Source organism: Daucus carota, chromosome 2 (genome assembly GCF_001625215.2).
Source record: "Daucus carota subsp. sativus chromosome 2, DH1 v3.0, whole genome shotgun sequence".
NCBI lineage: Eukaryota > Viridiplantae > Streptophyta > Magnoliopsida > Apiales > Apiaceae > Daucus > Daucus carota.
The window spans coordinates 10846686-10866090 of NC_030382.2; the positions used below are offsets into that span (position 1 = coordinate 10846686).

Here is a 19405-nt window from a genome sequence, read left to right on the forward strand (position 1 = left end):
CTTTTATAGGCTCCTCCACCACTTGGAAAGAATTCTAGAACATGTACATCCCACATGCTTCTAGATTATTCCACTAACTCCACAATCCTATTCTAGAACCTACCCTTCTAGAATATACAAGCACTACCTAGGAAAGCTCTAGAAACTCCCAAGCTTCTTGAAGGTTCCGGAAGACTCCACCAAGCTCCACAAGGTTCCGTCATCTTTTAGACTCTTCTTAGACCCCGAGCGTCTTCTAGAGAATTCCGCCAAGTTCTTCACCATTCTAGATTATTCCGGACCCTTCCGGCCTTCTCTAGAATGTTCCGCACTCAAAGAGGTTGAATTTTGTCGGGGCGTGACACTCTCCCCCACCGAATCTGTCGACATCCTCGTCGACGTCGTCGCCTCCCAATAGCGTTCCAACGCCTCATGGTGTTGCTCCAAGGTTGGCTCCAACTCCCATGTTGCCTTGCTTGGTGCCGCACCTTTCCACCTTACCAAGTATTGCCGACTTGGCTCCAAACCCTTTAATTTCACGAGCCGCTCTCCAAGTATCTCCTTCACATCCTTGTGCCGACCCTCGGCCTTGCATGGTGATACTGGAGGTGACTCCCGCTTTGCAACGCCCCTACGTTGCTCACTTTTACTTGGCGACACACGCCCCTTGTCCTTAGCTCCGTTTCCCCTAGGAGATCTAGGACTTCCCTTAGGTGCGCCGCCCTTCTCTTCATGCTTGGCCCCCTTGGCCTTCCTTGGTTCCTCTACATGGTCCTCCTCGACCATCCTTAAACTCCCAAGGTATGTGACTCTAGGTTCCTCCGTTGGTGCATCCACTCTCTCCAAAGTAGACAACCTTCTCGGCTCGTCTTCCCCCCTTTGGAGCATCGCACTCAACGATCCCAATTTAGGGCACTTCGCCATCACATGCGGTCCCTTACATACATAGCATCCCCCTCTTCGGCCCATGACCCTTAGGCTTTCCCTCGCTTGGGCCATGGTTCGATGATGCCCCCGCATCACGCCTCCTTCGTGGACTCCCACTCCTCGAGCCTTCGTCATCCTCACTAGAGCCCTCATCACTTTCCTCATGTAGCTTGTCTAGCTTGGACGACTCCCTTTGAAACTCCGTCAAGGATTCTGCCACAGTGATAGCTTCATCTACATCCTTGACGTTCCTTCGCTGCACCTCATGTTTGGCCCAATTTTGTAAGCCATCCACGAAACAAAACAGGAAATCTTCATCCGTCATGCTCGGGATTTGCAACATCAAGGTAGTGAACTCATTCACATAGTCCCTTATGTTGCCCCTTTGCCTGAGCTCCCTCAACTTCTTCCTTGCCATGTAGACCACATTTTCGGGGTAGAATTGCCTCTTGAGTTCCCGTTTAAACTCCCCCCATGTGTCTATACGACAAATACCCTTCTCCATATCGGCATGCTTCCTACGCCACCACAAAGTTGCATTGTCACTAAGATAGCGAGTAGCGGTTCTTACCTTTGTGGCCTCCTCGGTGAACCCCATTGCCTCGAAGTAGTTCTCCACATCCCAAAGGAAGTTCTCCACGAGCTTAGCATCCCTCACGCCTTTGAACTCTTTAGGTTTAGGTACCTCGGCCCTTTGAGCATCAAGCGCCACAAGTCCTCCACCAAGCATACTCGTTTGAATCCTAGCTAGTTGCTCTTTGACGATGTTGCACACATCCACAACGGTTTTCTCCAAAGTAGTGATCCGCTCCTCCCGAACCACCTCGTTCATTCGCATGTCTTGGACCTCCTCTTTAACTCGTCCAAGCTCCTCGAACACATGTTCTTCCAAGGTCTTGAAGTTACTCTCTATTTGCTCCATGCGCGCCTCCAATTTTTCCAACCCCGCGCCTAACGCCAAGAGAACCTCGTCAACCTTTTTCTCCATTCCTCGATCCAAGATTACGCCCTTCGTAACTTGGCTCTGATACCAAGTTGTCACGGGTTTGGAGTTTCGACCCTTTCAAAACTCATCGTGCCGGCGTCTAGCACTCGTCGCCCAACCTTGCGCACTACTAGACCAGCCTTACCCCAAGTGTTACCTACACTTGTGCAGCGGAATAAACAAGTAAAGAATAAGAACACTTACTAATAAAGCCCTTCTTTATTAGTAAAACCCCAATTTACAAGAGTTGGATCCCCTTGATCCACATTAGCCCCTTGCTAGTTACAAAGTTTAGCACTCAACCCTCACAAGCTCTCTAGCTTTCACTATGAATGCTCTTACTTTGCTCTTACACTCTATCTCACTTGCTTACTTCCTTGCTACCTCTCCAAATGAGGGGTCTCACCCGTTTATAGGCTCCTCCGCCACTTGGAGAGAATTCTAGAACATGTACATCCCACATGCTTCTAGATTATTCCACTAACTCCACAATCCTATTCTAGAACCTACCCTTCTAGAATATACAAGCACTACCTAGGAAAGCTCTAGAAACTCCCAAGCTTCTTGAAGGTTCCGGAAGACTCCACCAAGCTCCACAAGGTTCCGTCATCTTCTAGACTCTTCTTAGACCCCGAGCGTCTTCTAGAGAATTCCGCCAAGTTCTTCACCATTCTAGATTATTCCGGACCCTTCCGGCCTTCCCTAGAATGTTCCGCACTAAAAGAGGTTGAATTTTATCGGGGCGTGACAGCGAGCTGTAAATACACAGAAAAGCATTCATGGGGCGCGAACTGGTGTGTTCAGCCAGGGGATTCCCAAAACTTACCCGTCTTGTACTGAGGAATCTTCCCAACTTGGTGAAATGGAGGGTGGAGGAGCACAGCATGCATGTTCTGTCGCATTTGATGATTAGAAACTGTCTGAAGCTGAAGGAGCTTCCAGAAGGAATCAAGTTTCTCCACTCCCTAGAAGAATTACGAGTTGAAGTGATGCCTCAAGATTTCTATGAAAGGCTTAAAGTGGTAAATGGTGCCAAGTATTCCATAGTTGTCAACATTGATTAAACTGTTGTGCTCTGAGATTGCATCCTCTTAAAAAAAATTTCTGTAGTTTGGTCTTGACATATGTTTCCAATTACAGAACAGTTCAAATGGTGGGACGTTACACTTTCACTAGACGACACTTGTCTAAAGATGGAACTTTACTCGCTTAATATTTGTCTTTTTTGCAGAAGCTGATTAATGAATTCTATTTGAATTGGCCATTGGGAAATTTATGCTTCCCGCGCCAGACAGAAAGTTTGTCAGGGGTGCCAATCGCCTTGTTAAAGGTCCTTTGACAGATGTGCAAGTGGTGCAGTGTACTTATAAATTCTTTGACTTCTTCATTGCAATATCAAGTAAAAATTCATGGCTGGAATTGGTGGGGGAAGATGGACAAGCAGCACCAGAAATAGTGGAGAAGGAAAAGTGAAAAAAAAATACTCAAAATACTCATGAAAAAAAAATTAAAATTGTGGAGTGCAAAGTGAAAAGGGTACATCTGTTAACCTTAACGGTCAATTAAATGGAGAGTGGTAAAGGGGGTGCAAAGCGAAGCGCTTTTCGAATTTTAGGGTGTATACTGCCAAAAAACATTGTTTGAGACCAAATCGAAAAAGCGCCTAAACATAAGGGGTGCAAAGTGTCAATCACTCTTATTAAAAAGAAAAAGAACCTCATAATTGGTGGTGGAAGAAATATTTTAACCCCAGCTATTAAGCAAGTTTCTAAATTTATATTTCGCCTGAACTAAAAACATAATATTGATTGTACTCGTTTAATTAGCACGAACGGGACATAAACATTAATTTATCTAAAGTGCCAATAACAAACATAAATTATTCTTGAAAAAAAAACATTGAGAAAAATATATTAAGGAGGTGTTTGGCAGGCTTATAACCCTAACTTTTGGAATTATAAGTCTTAAACAACTTGTTTGTACTATTAGTTTTACGAACTTATAAGTTGATTCTCGACTTATAAGTTAGAATCTGCAAAGTTGAAAATCCTAGTTTTTTTAGTGTCTTATTTTTACTTTTGAAATTTGATTTTACAAATATATAGAGGACACCTTTAAAAATTAATCTTATATAATTTGTTTTATATTAATATTTTTTATACTCAAAAAACTTATAAACACAAAAAAGTTTATCCAAACACATAAAAATAAAAATTACTTTTCACTTATAATTAAATTCTCATTTATAAGGAATAAGCATTTGTTATAAGTCCCGTCAAAACCCAAACCGCCCCTAAAATCGTAACCGGACCACAAAAGTGCGGCTTCTAAAATTAAAAACTGAAACCAAACCAAGCATCATTGTTGTGGTTCATTTTATAATATGAGCGGTTCGGGTTTCATATGATGTTGTTCGATTATCAAACCGTGGAAGTTCGAGAAACTAAAATATCATATGATATGAACTTTTGAGGGTGAAAAGATCACCAGTAAGAAAAGCATCACAACTAAATTTTGAGCTAATCATTTGAATTTAAGCAAATTAAAAGTGTAATAGGAATAATACAATGTTGTCAGATCAACAAGTGTAACACAGTAGCCTAATAGGAATAGTTTGAATTTTAAAAACACATGCTAATGACGTCACAACTGTTCATATACAGGTGGTGGTGACATGCTTGTTCTGCCCACCAGAGGGCAGAGATACATTTTCTCGTTACATCTCCTACCATTATATCAACACAGATGTCGAAACCAAGTATCTGATACAGAAACTGACAGTTAATACATGACTCAATTTTAGGTAGTAATGTTGTGTTTGGTTGGGGTGAATGATTCCGGAAAGAATGGAATGAAAAATGAACTATATTATGGACAAATTTTAAGAAATTTCATTCCTTCTTCCATTCCATTCCTTGCATAATGTGCCAGATATCACACCTTCAATTTGAGATGGAATGATCTATTCTCTCTCATCCTCAATTTTTCTCAAATCCCATCATAGCAATTTTGCACTTTCTAAATTTTTTTTCAAAACTTTCTTCCTATCTCTATTAGTTTCAAGTATTTTTACTCATTCCATTCCATTCCATTAATCCCAACCAAACACAACATAAATAAAGGATGGAATGAAACACGCAAACCTTGAGAACATAATCAGGGACTAAACTAGAGTGTTGGCCTGAGAATATTTCAAGCTGTGAGAATGCAAGCCATGTTGGTTTGAATTCGCTCATCAGTGAACAACTGAATTTAGCTTATATAGTACTAAAAATGGTACTCCCTCCGTCTCTAAATACTTTTCCTGTTTGTACTTTTCACGTTTGCCAACACACATTTTTGATCGTTTATATCTTTCATTTCGTAGTAGCATTAAATATAAAAATTTCACCGTATTAAAGTACTCATGAATACGAATCTAACAAGATCACTCATGATTATATTTAGTTTTATAAATTAGATGTAAATTAGTAATTTGTCTCATGTTATGAACAGTACCGACATCACAAACAGGAAAAGAAAAAAGAAACGGAGGGAATACAGACTAGTGACTTATGTAAATTTTAACCTGTGAAAATAATGGCGGCAAGTAATAACCTGTATAAATATAATTTATATATTATATTTAAATATATAAAATAAATAAATAAATAAATATTGAAATTAACGCGGTTCGGATCGGTTCGATTTGTATTCGGTTTTAAAATTTCTGAAAACCAAAACAAAAACCAAATTAAAAATATCAGTACGATTTTTATATGATTCGATTTTTATTTGATGCGATTTCATACGTTTTTTGATTCGGTTTCTGCTCATCCCCGCTAAGAATTTAAGTTGGTATGATTCACATATTGTATCCTACGTGCAATATAATCCTGTTGTAAAACAGAGGTCTTGCTTGGCGGCGGTGGCTCTGGTATTATTGAAGATAACTCTGTTTTTAGGTGATACTTTGAGTGGTTTTGGAATTTTTAAATAGTCTCACTTGGACGACACATTATCGCTGTTCATGCATGGGTCTGGTCCCCCAAGCCCCAACTTGGTTTCAAGATAACTTTATCAACTACTCCCTCCGTCTCAGCCAATTTTTTACGTTTGGTTTGAGCACGGAGGTTAAGAAATATGTATAAAGTAGTGGAAAAGAAGAAGAAAAGTGGATGAAGTGGTGGGACCCGTCAATTTTTAATTAATAAAAGAGAGATAGTGGAGTAAAAGTAGTGTGAGAAGGGAGTAAAAGTAGTGTGAAAAATGAAGGAAAGTTGGGAAGTGGTGGGACCCATTGACTATTTTTGGTGGGTTTTGGAATGTAAAGAATTGGATGGGACATCCCAAAAAGGAAACTGTAAAGAACCTGGTGGGACGAAGTGAGTATATTAGAGCATCTCCAAGAGCCTCCTTGTTGGCTCCTAAATATAATATAAAAAATGTGGCTCTTAGCAATTTAGGACAAAGTTAAGAGTGTAAACTCCAACAATACTCTCGACATCTCTTCTCTATTTCATATTTTATTCATATATTGGGCTCCACTATAACAAAAGAGATGGAAAGATGGGGTGAATTGGAGGGAATGATTTTTTTATTGTGAAAAAATAAGTTAGAAGCAATGTGGTGGCTCTTAACTTTGAGGAGAGAGGAGAGAGAAACAAGAGGCTCTTAGTGATTTAAAAGTCACTTAGAGCAACTCCAATGCAATGCTATACTTGGTTCTATTGCTATATTATAGCATCAAAAGTAAAAAAACTCAACTCCAAAGGAATGTTGCCACATCATCCTTGGTTATATATTTGTAGAGATATTTAATAAAATTTATAGAAGTTAGGTAAAAGTTAATGAGTTAGGTTAAATTTGAAACTAGTTACAAAACTTAGCATTGGAGTGCAAGTTTTATTTTAGCATCAAAAAACACTTTTTGGTGCTATATTATAGCAATAGCAGTAGATATATAACATCTAGCATTGGACTTGCTCTTAAGAGTCTCTTGGAGCAACATTTTTCCTCTGCCTCCTCGAGTCTCTCGGAGATGCTCTTAGATCATCTCAACACTCCAGGCCCTTCACATTTAAACTACACTTGTGCTTGGTTTCTCTTAAAGAATATACAAATTAAAAAAATTGAGATGGCTGAAGCAGTCGTGTCGATTGTGGTTGGAAGGCTCACTGATTTACTGACAGAAGAAGCTCAATTTCTTCATGGACTAAGAGACGAAATTCAACAAGCGGTGAATGAGCTCATGAGGATGAAGACATTTTTAAGAGACGCGGATTCGAGGATAGATGAGGAAAAAATCCGCGTTTTGCTTGGGGAGGTACGAGAGCTGGCCTATGATGCTGAACATGTTGTCGAAACTTTTCTTCTCAAAGCTTATTCGGCTAGTGAAAGAAACAGGACAAGGCAAGCAATCAAGTACTCGAAAAAGATCGAAGAGATAGAAATGAAGATGTCTCGCATTTTCGATTGTTTTGTTGAATATCGTGTTAAATCAACATCAGAATCTTCGGAACCATCGGATTCTTCGTATGGAGCATCGGGGACTCTCAAGCGATTTTACTCTTACGCGACTCGTGAGCCAGAAATATTTGTTGGATTTCAGGAAGACGTTGATCGCTTGGTGGGACATTTGGTGAATGAAAGTGAAGATGCTTATCGGCTGATCTCTATATGTGGTATGGGAGGTCTGGGTAAGACAACTCTCGCGGAAAAAATATACCATCATTCCACCATCAAGACTTACTTTGGGGGTTTAGCCTGGGTTTCCATTTCGCAGAAGTGGCAAAGAAAACAAGTGTTGCAGCGGATTCTGATAGGTCTTGTCCCGGAGAGAAGAAATGAAATCCTCAATTTTGACAAGGACAAGCTGGTAGAGAATATGCTGCAGATCCAACAGAGCAAAAATTGCTTGATTGTCCTGGATGACATATGGTCAATTGATGCTTGGGATTCTTTAAAAGAAGCATTTCCAGCTGGAAAGTCGAGGAGCAGATTAATGCTTACAAGCCGTAATGTGGATGTTGCTGAGCACGCAAATCCTAATGGATTCATTCACCGACCAGTACTTCTAAGCCCAGACCAAAGTTGGGAGCTACTTGGGTTGAGAGCACTTCCTAAAGGAGGAGATTGTCTAGGTATGTAATTTATTAAGTCAATTCTTGAAGCCGAATACATTTAAAGAAAACAATTCTAGAAGTGGTTATCTTAATTCTGTTAAAATTATGTGTATGTGTACATTGGTAACTTTTATGTGTTACAGACATTACTAGAGATGTTAAAAGGATGGAAGAACTGGGAAGAGAATTGGTCAAAAACTGTGGCGGTCTTCCACTTGCTATAGTCACTTTGGGAGGAATTCTTGTGACAAAACCTTCGTTGATAGAGTGGGAGAAGGTGTATAATGATAGTCTCTTATCCCTGAAGAGCGGGGAAGCTGGATTGGGAAAAAAATATCAAAGTCAATTACTTTACGTTTTGAATTGGAGTTACAATGACTTACCCCCTCAGCTGAAATTATGCTTTCTATATTTAGGAAAATATAGTGAAGATGAAAGTATAGATGCAGAGACTTTGTATCAGTTATGGATCGCGGAAGGGATGGTCCTATCCAGCGACAAAAGAGAAGGGGAAACAATGATGCAAGTAGCTGAATCTTATCTGGGAGAACTGGTTCACAGGAGTATGGTTCAAGTGAAGTTTAACAATGAGAAATCATTTATAAATTTCAAATCCTGTTCTCTTCATGACCTTATGAGAGACCTATCCATATCCCAAGCAGAAGCGGAAGAGTTTTTCAAAGTGATTGATCTTCGTGAAAAAAAGGATTTTCACCTTAGTCCTTTGGCAGATTTCAAGCCCTCTAATACTCGACAGCTTGTAGTTCATTTTGATGATGGGTATAGAGGTAAAAGAAGTCATCCTTACTTTAGTAAGAAATTTAATCAGCAAAAGTATCGATCAGTGTCACTATTCAATGAGTTAGGAACACGAAGTTTGCCGCCAGCACTTGGGTCACGTATTGCCAATTTCAGACGTCTACGAGTTTTATCCTTAGAAGTTGCTGCTGATATGTATATTTGCTGTTCCCCTTCTGGAATTAATCTTGGAAAAGTACTAGGTACCCTTGTTTACTTGAGATATCTCAAGGTAAGTGATGTTCGGTTGTCAATTTTTCCATCTATACAAAAGTTGAGGCTACTAGAAACTCTGATATTTGATAAACAGTTTGATATTTATTTTCCACCATGGCTGTCTATGAATATTCTTAGTATGTTGGGACGTCTGCGACATTTGTATCTACCATCACAAGGAGTTCATAGCACAAGCAAGAAGTCCAAGCTACGGTTTAATGGTTTGAGCCAGTTGGAGACACTAGCCAATTTTGACACTGTTTGGTGTGAGGTTAAGGATCTGGTGGCATTAATCCGTCTCCAGAAACTAAAAGTCATAGCTATCTGTGACGATATGGAAGAGATGATGGAAAATTTGGCAGCTCTAGCTTTGTCATCATCTTCATGTCTCCAGTACTTGGAACTTTTTATTTCTACACATAACCAAACATTAGATAATAGTAAAGATATGTTGAGAAAGTTGTTGTGGAATTATAATTTCAACCTTCAAAAATTAGAAATAGCTGGCAAGCTCCCAGAGTTGGCTCTATTACTTGAGCAGCAACCACAACAACTTCTTCATACTCATATGGATGTATCTGTAATTCGTATCACCCGCTTAACATTATGGGACTCGTGCCTAAAAGAAGACCCGATGCCAGTACTTGAGAAGATTTCTACACTGCGTGAACTCCATTTGAATGGATTCACATTTATGGGGGAGGAAATGGTATGCTCAGCCACGGGTTTTCCAAAACTTACTGATCTTTTACTTGAGTTCCTCCCCAACTTTGTAAAATGGAGGGTGGAGAAAGGAAGCATGCCCTTTCTATCTCAGTTGACGATTTTTGGATGTTCTAAGATGGAGGAGCTTCCAGATGGACTAATGTCTCTCAGTTCCCTTCAAACTTTGGCTTTACTCTCAATGCCTTTAGATTTCTGTGATAAGGTCCGCAAGGTAAACGGAGAACAAGGACCTGAGTTTTACAAAGTTGCTCACATACCTTCCCTCATTCTTCGAAGTAAAGGGCCATCGTCTGCCTTGATTTAGAATAAGTACTTATTTCTTATACATGGAAAGTTAGTTAGAAGTGACTTTTAATATTTGATGTATTTGGATAATTGTTTTGGTGTTTACAACTTATCGCGTATAAAAATAAATCTGACCCATCTGGCGTTTGCATATGATCTTCTTCTTTCTGCAAAGGTGATTGTGAGTCCCTCAGCCTCTTGATGGACGGAATTCAAATGTTTTCCAGCATAACTGGTCTGAAGTTAAATACTGATAAGTGCAACTGCTTCTTTTGAAATGTTTCTACCCAATTTAAAGATTTTGCTCTAAATTTGAGATATTAATTAAGGAACTTTTCCTTTCATTTACATGGGCATTCCTTTAATATCTATCCCACTGCTTTCAAGACATTGTGCACCTCTGCTCGCTAAACTTTGCAAGAAAATTGATCTTTGACCCTCAAAAGTTCCTCAGTCAGGCTGGCAGAATGCAATTAATCAAATTTGTGCTATCTAGTATACAATAGTTGTGTGTTTCCTGTGTCTTCCTTCCTAATACTGTGATAAAGAAAATTCAAAGTTTGTTATCTCTATTCTTATGGAAGGGTGTAAATCCAGGAACCTGCATGCATAAAGTTGCTTGGAAGCATTGTTGCTATCAAAAATTGGAAGGGTGTTGGGCTTTAAAAATATTTCCAAATGGAATGATGCATCAGTGATCTTTCAAGTATGGAGAATAGTTAAGAAAGTCCCTTCTTTATGGATTGATTGGTTATATACTTATGAGCTGTGAAGGAAGAGATTCTAGACTGCCTCTATTCCTTCAAAGTGCTCATGGTGCTGGCAAAAAATGCTCCAGATCAGGCCCCTTGCCCTTCAACACATCCATTATAAAGTTGGTTGTCACTGTGCCTTCTCTCTTTCGCATGACCCTGGTGTAAAAACACCCTCTGATTAACCAGTTTGATGATAACCTCAGGCCAACCCTTAAATATTATAATCTTGAGGAGGTTAATTTTCTGCTTGACAATGGCTAGTGGGATTTGGGTGATATATAGCAACTACTTATCTGTCATAGAACTTCGAAATTTATGCAGCTCAATCACACCTTGTGGCTCTGATAAAATGTTATGGAACCTTGATGCAGCTTCACTATATCTGTCATATATAGGACTATTGTCCATAATAAACAACCACATCTGCGACTTGATTTCATATGGCATAAGTTCTGTGTTCCTAGATGTGCTATCACTTGTTGGCTTATATTTTAGGAAATGCTTCTCACTAAAGACGGAATGCAGCACTTTGGGATGAACACTGATTTTATTTGTATTCTCTGTGCTACTCATCTCGAATCACATTCTCACTTATTTGTTAATTGCCACTATTTTCATATCATATTTCTTGCATGCCCTGGGGTTGTCAATCTGGACTGCAATGATTTCAAAGAGGCATGGTTTATATCATCTGCCACCATGGCTTGGTAAAGGACATTTCTATTCTATCTTTCTGCTGCCTTCTATGCAATCTGGTGGACTGAAAGAAACAAAAATCCACCGAAATATGCGTTGCAACCCCTCGAGCTTAATCATCAATATCAGATGTAGAATAAGAGAAAAAAAAATGCATTCCTCACCTGCATTCCACAGAGAAATCCTGAAAAATCCTATTGTAGCTTCTGTACTTGATTAGCCTTAGCCTTGAATTCCCTGTTATTCTTGTAACTAGTCATATTTAGATTTAGTTAATTTAAATCTTGGAGCATGTACCGCCTTTAAATACTGTGCAACATATACTATTGCATAGTTGTTTATGATGGGACTTTCCCTTATCTTGTAATCATCTTTGATCTATAAAATTATTTACTTAGCAAAAAAAAAAACTACAGCAATTACAAACCGAGCCGAAGTTGATAGGTCGAAATCTGTTTTTTCTCAATGGCTAATTTAAATAGAATTCATTAACCAGCTTCTGCAAAAAAGACAAATATTAAGCGAGTAAAGTTCCATCTTTAGACAAGTGGCGTCAAGACTATTGCATAGTTGTTTATGGTAGTGAAAGTGTAACGTTCCACCATTTGAACTGTTCTGTAATTGGAAACATATGTCAAGACCAAACTACAGAAAAAAATTGTAACAGGATGCAATCTCAGAGCACAACAGTTTAATCAATGTCGACAACTATGGAATACTTGGCACCATTTACCACTTTAAGCCTTTCATAGAAATCTGGGGGCATCACTTCAACTCGTAATTCTTCCAGGGAGTGGAGAAACTTGATTCCTTTTGGAAGCTCCTTAAGCTTCAGACAGTTTCTAATCATCAAATGTGACAGAACAGGCATGCTGTGCTCCTCCACCCTCCATTTCACCAAGTTGGGAAGATTCCTCAGTACAAGACGGGTAAGTTTTGGGAAACCCGTGGCTGAACACACCAGTTCACGCCCCATGAATGCTTTTCTGTGTATTAGTAGCTCCCGCAATGTATGAATCTTCTCCAGCACTGGCATTGGATCTTCTTCTAGGAATGACAGCATCAGATGTAAGCGCGTGATATGAATTAAGGACAGATCAATAGGAGCGTCGTGAAGTTGTTGCTGCTCGAATAATTGAGCCAGCTCTGGCAGTTGGCCAATTACTTTTAATTCCTGAAGGTTGTATCTATGATCTGACAACAACTTCCTCAAGATGTCTGGACCATTTCGCGACCCTAGATCACATTGACTGATAGTAAGGACCAAGTACTGGAGACATGAAGTCGATGACAAGGCTATAGCTGTTAAGCATTTCATCACCTCCTCCACATCATCATAACTATCATCTACTCTTAAGGTCAGTTTCTGAAGACCGGTTAATTTGGGCAGATCCTTAACCTCGCACCATTGAGTATTCACGTTCTCCAGTGTCTCCAACTTGTTCAAGCCATGAAAGCGCATCTTTGAATTTTTCCCCAGGCTGTGAACTTTCCAATCTGGTAGATACAAATGGCGCAGACGTCCCAGCTTGCCCATAATATTTCTTGACAGCCATGGTGGGAAAAGTATATCATTCCGTACGTCTAATTTGAGTGTTTGGAGGAGCACCAGATTCTGTATCGATGGCAAAAGCAATAAATTAGTCTTCCTTACACTCAGGTACCGCAAGTAAACAAGGCTGCCTAATACTCTGCCCAGATTAATACGGAAAAGGGTACCAGAAACAGTTTGTTTATCAAACTGGACTTCTTCCAAAGCAAACACTCTTAGTAGCCTAAAATTAGCAACATCTGACGACAACACTGGTGGCACACTTCTGGTCTTAAACTCGTTGAATAGTAACATTGAACGATATCGTTGCTGATTGGCTTTCTTGCCAAAGGAGGGATTTGCTATTGTTTGCTTGTATGTTCCTCGTCAAAATAAACAACAAGCTGTTTAGTGGCAGCAGCCCTCGAGCCCACAGAAGCATTTAAATGAGAATGATTTTTTTCACGAAGATCAATGACTTTGTATAAATCCTCCTCTTTCGCTTGGCTTAGAGAGAGGTCTCTCATAAGATCATGAAGAGAACAAGACTTAAACTTTGTAAGCGATGACTCGATATCCTTATATTTCACTTGAACCATACTTCTATGGACCAGTTCCCCCAAGTAAGATTCAGCCACTTGCATCACTGTTTCTCCATTCTTTTTGTCACTTGACAGTACCATTCCTTCTGCGATCCATAACTGATATAAAGTCTCTACTTCTATCCATTCATCTTCGTTAAATTTACCTAAATAAAGAAAGCACGGCTTCAGTTGAGGAGGCAAGTCATTGTAACTCCAAACTAAAACCTCGTGTAATTGATGTTGATAAACTTCTCCCAGTTCTTTGCCCCTTTCTAGAGACAACATCGTATCACGATATACCTTCTCCCACTCTATCAAGGAAGGTTTTGTCACGAGAATTCCCCCCAACATCACTATAGCTAGTGGAAGACCCGCACAATATTCAACCATTTCTCTCCCCATTTCTTCCATCCTTTTAACGTCTCTAGTAATATCTGTAACAAAAATCAGGAATCATAAATCATAATTTCAGAAAAATTCATTTGATTTCATAGAATGTAACTTTTAATTTATATGCTTATAAATCAGTTCATAGGATCAAGTAGATGAAACACAATAAATTTACCTAGAGCATCTCCTCCTTTAGGAAGTGCTTTGAACCGAAGTAGCTCCCAACTTTGTTCTGCATCTAGACAACCTGGTTCGTGAACAAATCCTTTCGGATGTACATACTTAGGAACATCAACGTTGCGACTTGTGAGCATTAATTTGCTTAAGCATTTTTCAGCAGTGAAGGCCCCTTTTATCAAATCCCAGGCATCTTTTGTCCAAATGTCATCAAGGACTATCAAGCATTTTTTCCTTTCCTGAACTTGTATCAGATTCTTCACTAGCTTGGCCTCATCAAAACCAAGAATTTCCTTTTCCTTCTCCGGGGTGAGACAAATAAGAATTCGTCGCAACACGTTCTTTGTTTGCCACTTCTGCGATATGGAAACCCAAGCTAAACCCGCAAAGTGATTCTTTATTGTGGAATGATTGTAGATTTTTTGAGCGAGAGTTGTCTTGCCCAAACCTCCCATCCCGCAAATAGAAATAAGCGGGTAACAATCATCACCTCCGTCAACCAAATGCCCAATCAAACTATCAACGACTCCATGAACTCCAATAAATATGTCCGGTTCAAAAATAGTATGAGAGTAAAACCGCTCTAGCTTTTCGGATGTTGCATGTGGAGAATTTTTAGAATTTTTCGATTCCTCGGATTTTAAAGTAGACCTGATATTATATTTGCCAAAACGATCAAAGATGAGTGACATCTTTGTTCGTAAAATTTTAATTTTTTTCGTTCTACTTCTTGCGGAGGAGGAAGTGACCAGAAAACTTTCAACGACATTCTCAGCATCATAGGCAAGCTCTCGAACGTCCGCAAGCAAAATGCGGATATCATCTACATGTATCCTGGAAACCGCATGCGGTAAGAATGTCTTCATCCGAATGAGCTCGGACACCACTTGTTGAATTTCAATTTTTACTCCGTCAAGAAGATGAGCTTCTTCGTCCAATAAATCAGTGAGCCTTCCCACGACGATGGACACAATTGCTTCCGCCATTTGCAATCCTTAAGTTTTCTTCTAATTTCACAGAAATGTCGTTTGCTATTGCTATGAAGAATTATTCAAGATTTTGCAGGAAATTTACTTAAAAGGAATTCTTCATTAAAACTCCGTGTGATATAAGTCATTAATAATTCATACTAAAAAATGCCCCTATCTACGTACTTACAGACAGGCATTGAAGTTGATAATTACAGCAAAAAATGGAGCTGGTTGCAATAATAAAATATGTGAGATCCACAAGTAGAGGGGCATTATTGCTAGTGAGATGGACGTGAAAGTGGACTTTGTGTAGTATACTGCCACTGCTCCACAAAATGAAATACTCCCTCCGTCCCTCTGATTTCTATACAGTTTCCTTTTTTGGATGTCTCATTCAATTCTATACATTACAAAACCTTCCCAAAATGGTAATCTTTTATAATATAAAAATCCCAACCACCCACTACTTTCATCCACTTTTACAAATCTATCAATTATATATTGATGGGTCCCATCACTTTACTCACTTTTCCTTCTCTTTCCTCTCACTTTATATTACTTTATACACTTTTCTTAGTCTCCGTGTCCAATCCAAACGTATACATATCAAAGGGCCGGAGGGAGTACTATGAATGATGGTTGTTTGAGATATTATCACTCTTTTATTTTGTTTTTTTCGAATTGTGATGATAGCTTATGCTATTATTTAGCATCGGTTTGTTTAAGAGAAGCATAAGTTGTTTCTTGTTTCTAGCTTCATCTTTTCCTAACCCGTTTGTAAATAAGTGGAAACATTTTTATGAAGTTGAGAATGCATGCTAGTTTTTTTGTCGCAACTTCTACTTCTTTTTCAAACACTTTATTAACTTCTAGCGACTCGGTCCTATCACTTCTTAAGGTCAATAGCATAGATCATGACTTACAATTCCATTCATTCAGAAATTAATCGTGCAAACGCAATAAACATTTACTGGAAGAGAAGATAGCATGTATTCTGGTTCTGTTCTTGGTCTAAACCACCGAGTTAAACTACATATATACCTAAACAAACTCATATATTTTTATAACATAAACAATATATTTTTATTCCTGACAAAATGATGAATTCAAAGAAGGTTTTATCTTCATATCATTATTATATACAAATTTACTAATTACCAATCTCATGGATGAAGACAGAATGTAGACGTTAATTATGCACAGTTATGGTGAGAAAATTTTGATTTGTTGAATAATAAGAAAATTTTGATTTGTTGAATATAGACAGTTACTTTTAGGTTACGAATTCGATTCCCTAGGCATTTCGGGAGTAAGCGGACCACCATACTCGGCGGTATGAGTGTGCTAGTATGTCTAATTGGATTAGTCAAGGTGCGCGCAAGTTGGCTCGGATACCGGTTTAACAAAAAATATGTAAAAGAAAAAAGAAAATTTGGATTTCCGTTGTAAATTATGTACTTACGGGGGTGTAAAAGAAAAAAGAAAATTTTGTTTTTTTTTGTGGTGAATTATTTTCAAGTCACTGTTACCATCTTTTCCATAAGAATGAATTACAGTTACAATCATTCTGATATTAAACTTAGACAACAGTGAAATTAAACCTGATGATCAAACAGAAGGCGATAACAATTTCCTAAGCTTAAACAAGAATATTTAAACCCTGTTCGGAAAAGAAATCAACCAGACTGATCTGACCGATTATCAGACTGAAATTTGGACCCACAGAACCGAAAGCACTGCACACAAGGAAAACACAGTACATACCCACAGCAAACACAACACATGAAGCACAGTGAGATTCCTATAAATCCCAATCCTGTATCATCTCTAGTGAGGGACTTCACATCTTTTGCTACTCCAGTAGTCTTAGTCTTCACTGCATTTTCTTCGAGAGTTTCCGTCTCTTTCTCATTATCTCTGCTCATTGGCTCCACGACTTGATTCGCCAATTTAGTTTCATCGTTCTCTTGTTCCATACTCTGAGCAACCGGGTCGATAAGTACTTCATTAGTAATGATCTTTGGTTGAGATGATGCTTGATTAGTATCATCTGAATTTTGCACGGTTGAACTCTCCAGAGATGACATTTTAAAGTTTTAGAAAATTTAGTAAAGCTAATCGGAGGAGAAATCCTGCAAGTTTTGTAGTAATTAACATTGTAAACCATCACTTTATATAATAGGTAGCTAAGGTACAGGGGTACTTTGAATTGTTCAGAGTATACGCACTTTGTTTCTAGTGCTCAAACGACGTCCTTTTTTAATACATTTAAGTTACATATTTCGTCTTGCTACAGCGTACGTATGATCAGTTATTATTACTAATAGAAATCAGAATAAAATATAGAGCTCGTACTCTATTAACAATTGAGCTGTTTGTCAGATGCACAATTAGAGAAGCACCACGTCCAATGAGAACAAGCTAACGACCGCTGTTATCTGACGTTCCTTACTAATAATGTGTATAAGTCTGTAAATTAACGAACTGTAGGAAGAAGGTTGTTTAATGAGATTGAGGCGTCAGGCGAGGCTCTTTGCTGTGTATATAACATAGTTGTTGACAATTTGTCTTTGTTTATTATCATAATTTTTGTTCAGATTCGTAGTTTACAGGTCAGCATCCACACGAGCTTGGTCACCACTTGCTGGATTTTATCTTTTACTCCATGACGATGATGAGCTTCTTTGATTAATAAATGACTCGGCCTTGCTGCAACCAGTTGACAATATTGCTTCTGCCATTGTAAATACTATGTGGTTGTTTGGGTTAGCTTAAAAGAAGTGACTTCTTACTTAAGATAAAGTACAGTAGTAGAAGTGAGAAGTAAATTAATTGTTATAAGTTGTTAAAGTGTGTGGAAAATATGTTGAAGTTGTAAAGAGAAGCTAGCATTTCTTACTTCCAACTTCTTTCTCACGACTTCTTACTTCTTTACACAAACGGGTCAAGAAAAGCAGGAGCAATAAGTTGCTCCTACTTCTCTCCCCCAAACAGGGGCTATATCTTCTTCTCTGACCGAAAGACAATGTAGTCGAAACGTAAAGGCCCTGGATAGTAGTTATCAACTTATCATAGTTGACTTACAAATTTTTTGATGTAATGATGCCACAACATTGAACCCTCGACAACCGGTAAAAAAAGTAAAAGTTAGACCATTAGACCAAGAGGTCATCGGAAACTTTCAGGAAATTACCTATTTTTTTAGAATAATTATTGTTATTGAAGACTACTTGAATGTCAAAGTGTACCAGATTCTTTTAATTCATGCTTAAACAAATCAATTATAAAATGCTTACCTGCTCAGCTACTATCACAGAATATAAGTTACCAAAGAAAATCATTTCAGCAACCAAGGCTCGTCTAAAAACATATGACTTGGTCCATTTCCAATATTAGTGAACAAACAGTTATAATTTGTTACCATAAAATTTTACAACGTAATCAAACATGAAAATTTATTTGGAGAACAATATATTTTTTCTTGTATAAAAGTTAGTTGCAGCTATATAGGTCTGTAAATGGACCGGATATCCGATCTCATCCGATTCGATCCGTAGTTAAATATATGGATATGGATACTTATTAAAAAAACCGATCTGCTAATAATCCGATCCGATAAAAAATAGATATGGATATGGTCAAATCTGATGTGTTAACGATCCGATTCAACCATGCTTAGCTATATTATATATGTTATATTATATTGCATTACAATAAAATATATTATATTATATTTATATATTACATATAAAATAAAATTTCTAATAATAAATGACAAAACCCTAAATATAATATCAAGCAATTTATTTATTATTTTTCTATTTATTTGATACATACTATGTTGAAGGTTTTATAGGAACAGCCAACAAAAATTTCAGTTACATTTTTGTTAATATCATGAAACTGCAGACTTTATTTTATTGCTTTATGAGTTCCTTTTTGTACTTGTTAAGTTAAAATTCATGAATTAATATAGCTAGAAAATATTCCTTTTTCTTTATGGAAGGTTTATACATTGTCCACATTTCATAAATTTTAGTGGATCGGATCTCCGATCCGATTATTTACGATCCGAATGGACCGGATATGGATTGACTTGTAATATATCCGACTCCTGATCCGATGCGATCCGAATACGATAAAATCAAATGGACTGGGATATGGATTCAGTTAGATCCGATCCAAATCCGATCCGTTTACAGGCCTACTGTTGTATGATGCACTTATAACAAAACTATACCCTTTGTTGATAAGCGAAACTCATTTTTAGTGGAATAGAAA

The 19405-nt window shown here is 38.2% G+C and overlaps 1 protein-coding gene and 1 pseudogene across 2 annotated transcripts; one reads left to right on the forward strand and one right to left on the reverse strand.

Moving 5' to 3' along the window:
- The first annotated feature begins 6857 nt into the window (after positions 1 to 6857).
- On the forward strand, positions 6858 to 10167 carry LOC108205749 (putative disease resistance protein At1g50180). 2 transcript variants are annotated; one of them, XM_064086415.1, is made up of 3 exons: positions 6858 to 8013; positions 8139 to 9025; positions 9148 to 9341. In XM_064086415.1, the coding sequence occupies exons 1-3, from the start codon at positions 6912 to 6914 to the stop codon at positions 9196 to 9198; spliced, it is 2040 nt and encodes a 679-aa protein (XP_063942485.1). In that variant the 5' UTR covers positions 6858 to 6911; the 3' UTR covers positions 9199 to 9341. The 2 variants fall into 2 exon arrangements, with proteins under 2 accessions (XP_063942485.1, XP_017231292.1); XM_017375803.2 differs by having other exon boundaries at positions 8139 to 10167.
- A 1852-nt stretch (positions 10168 to 12019) lies between these two features.
- Positions 12020 to 15314, reverse strand: LOC108208753 (probable disease resistance RPP8-like protein 2; annotated as a pseudogene).
- Between the last annotated feature and the right edge of the window lie 4091 nt (positions 15315 to 19405).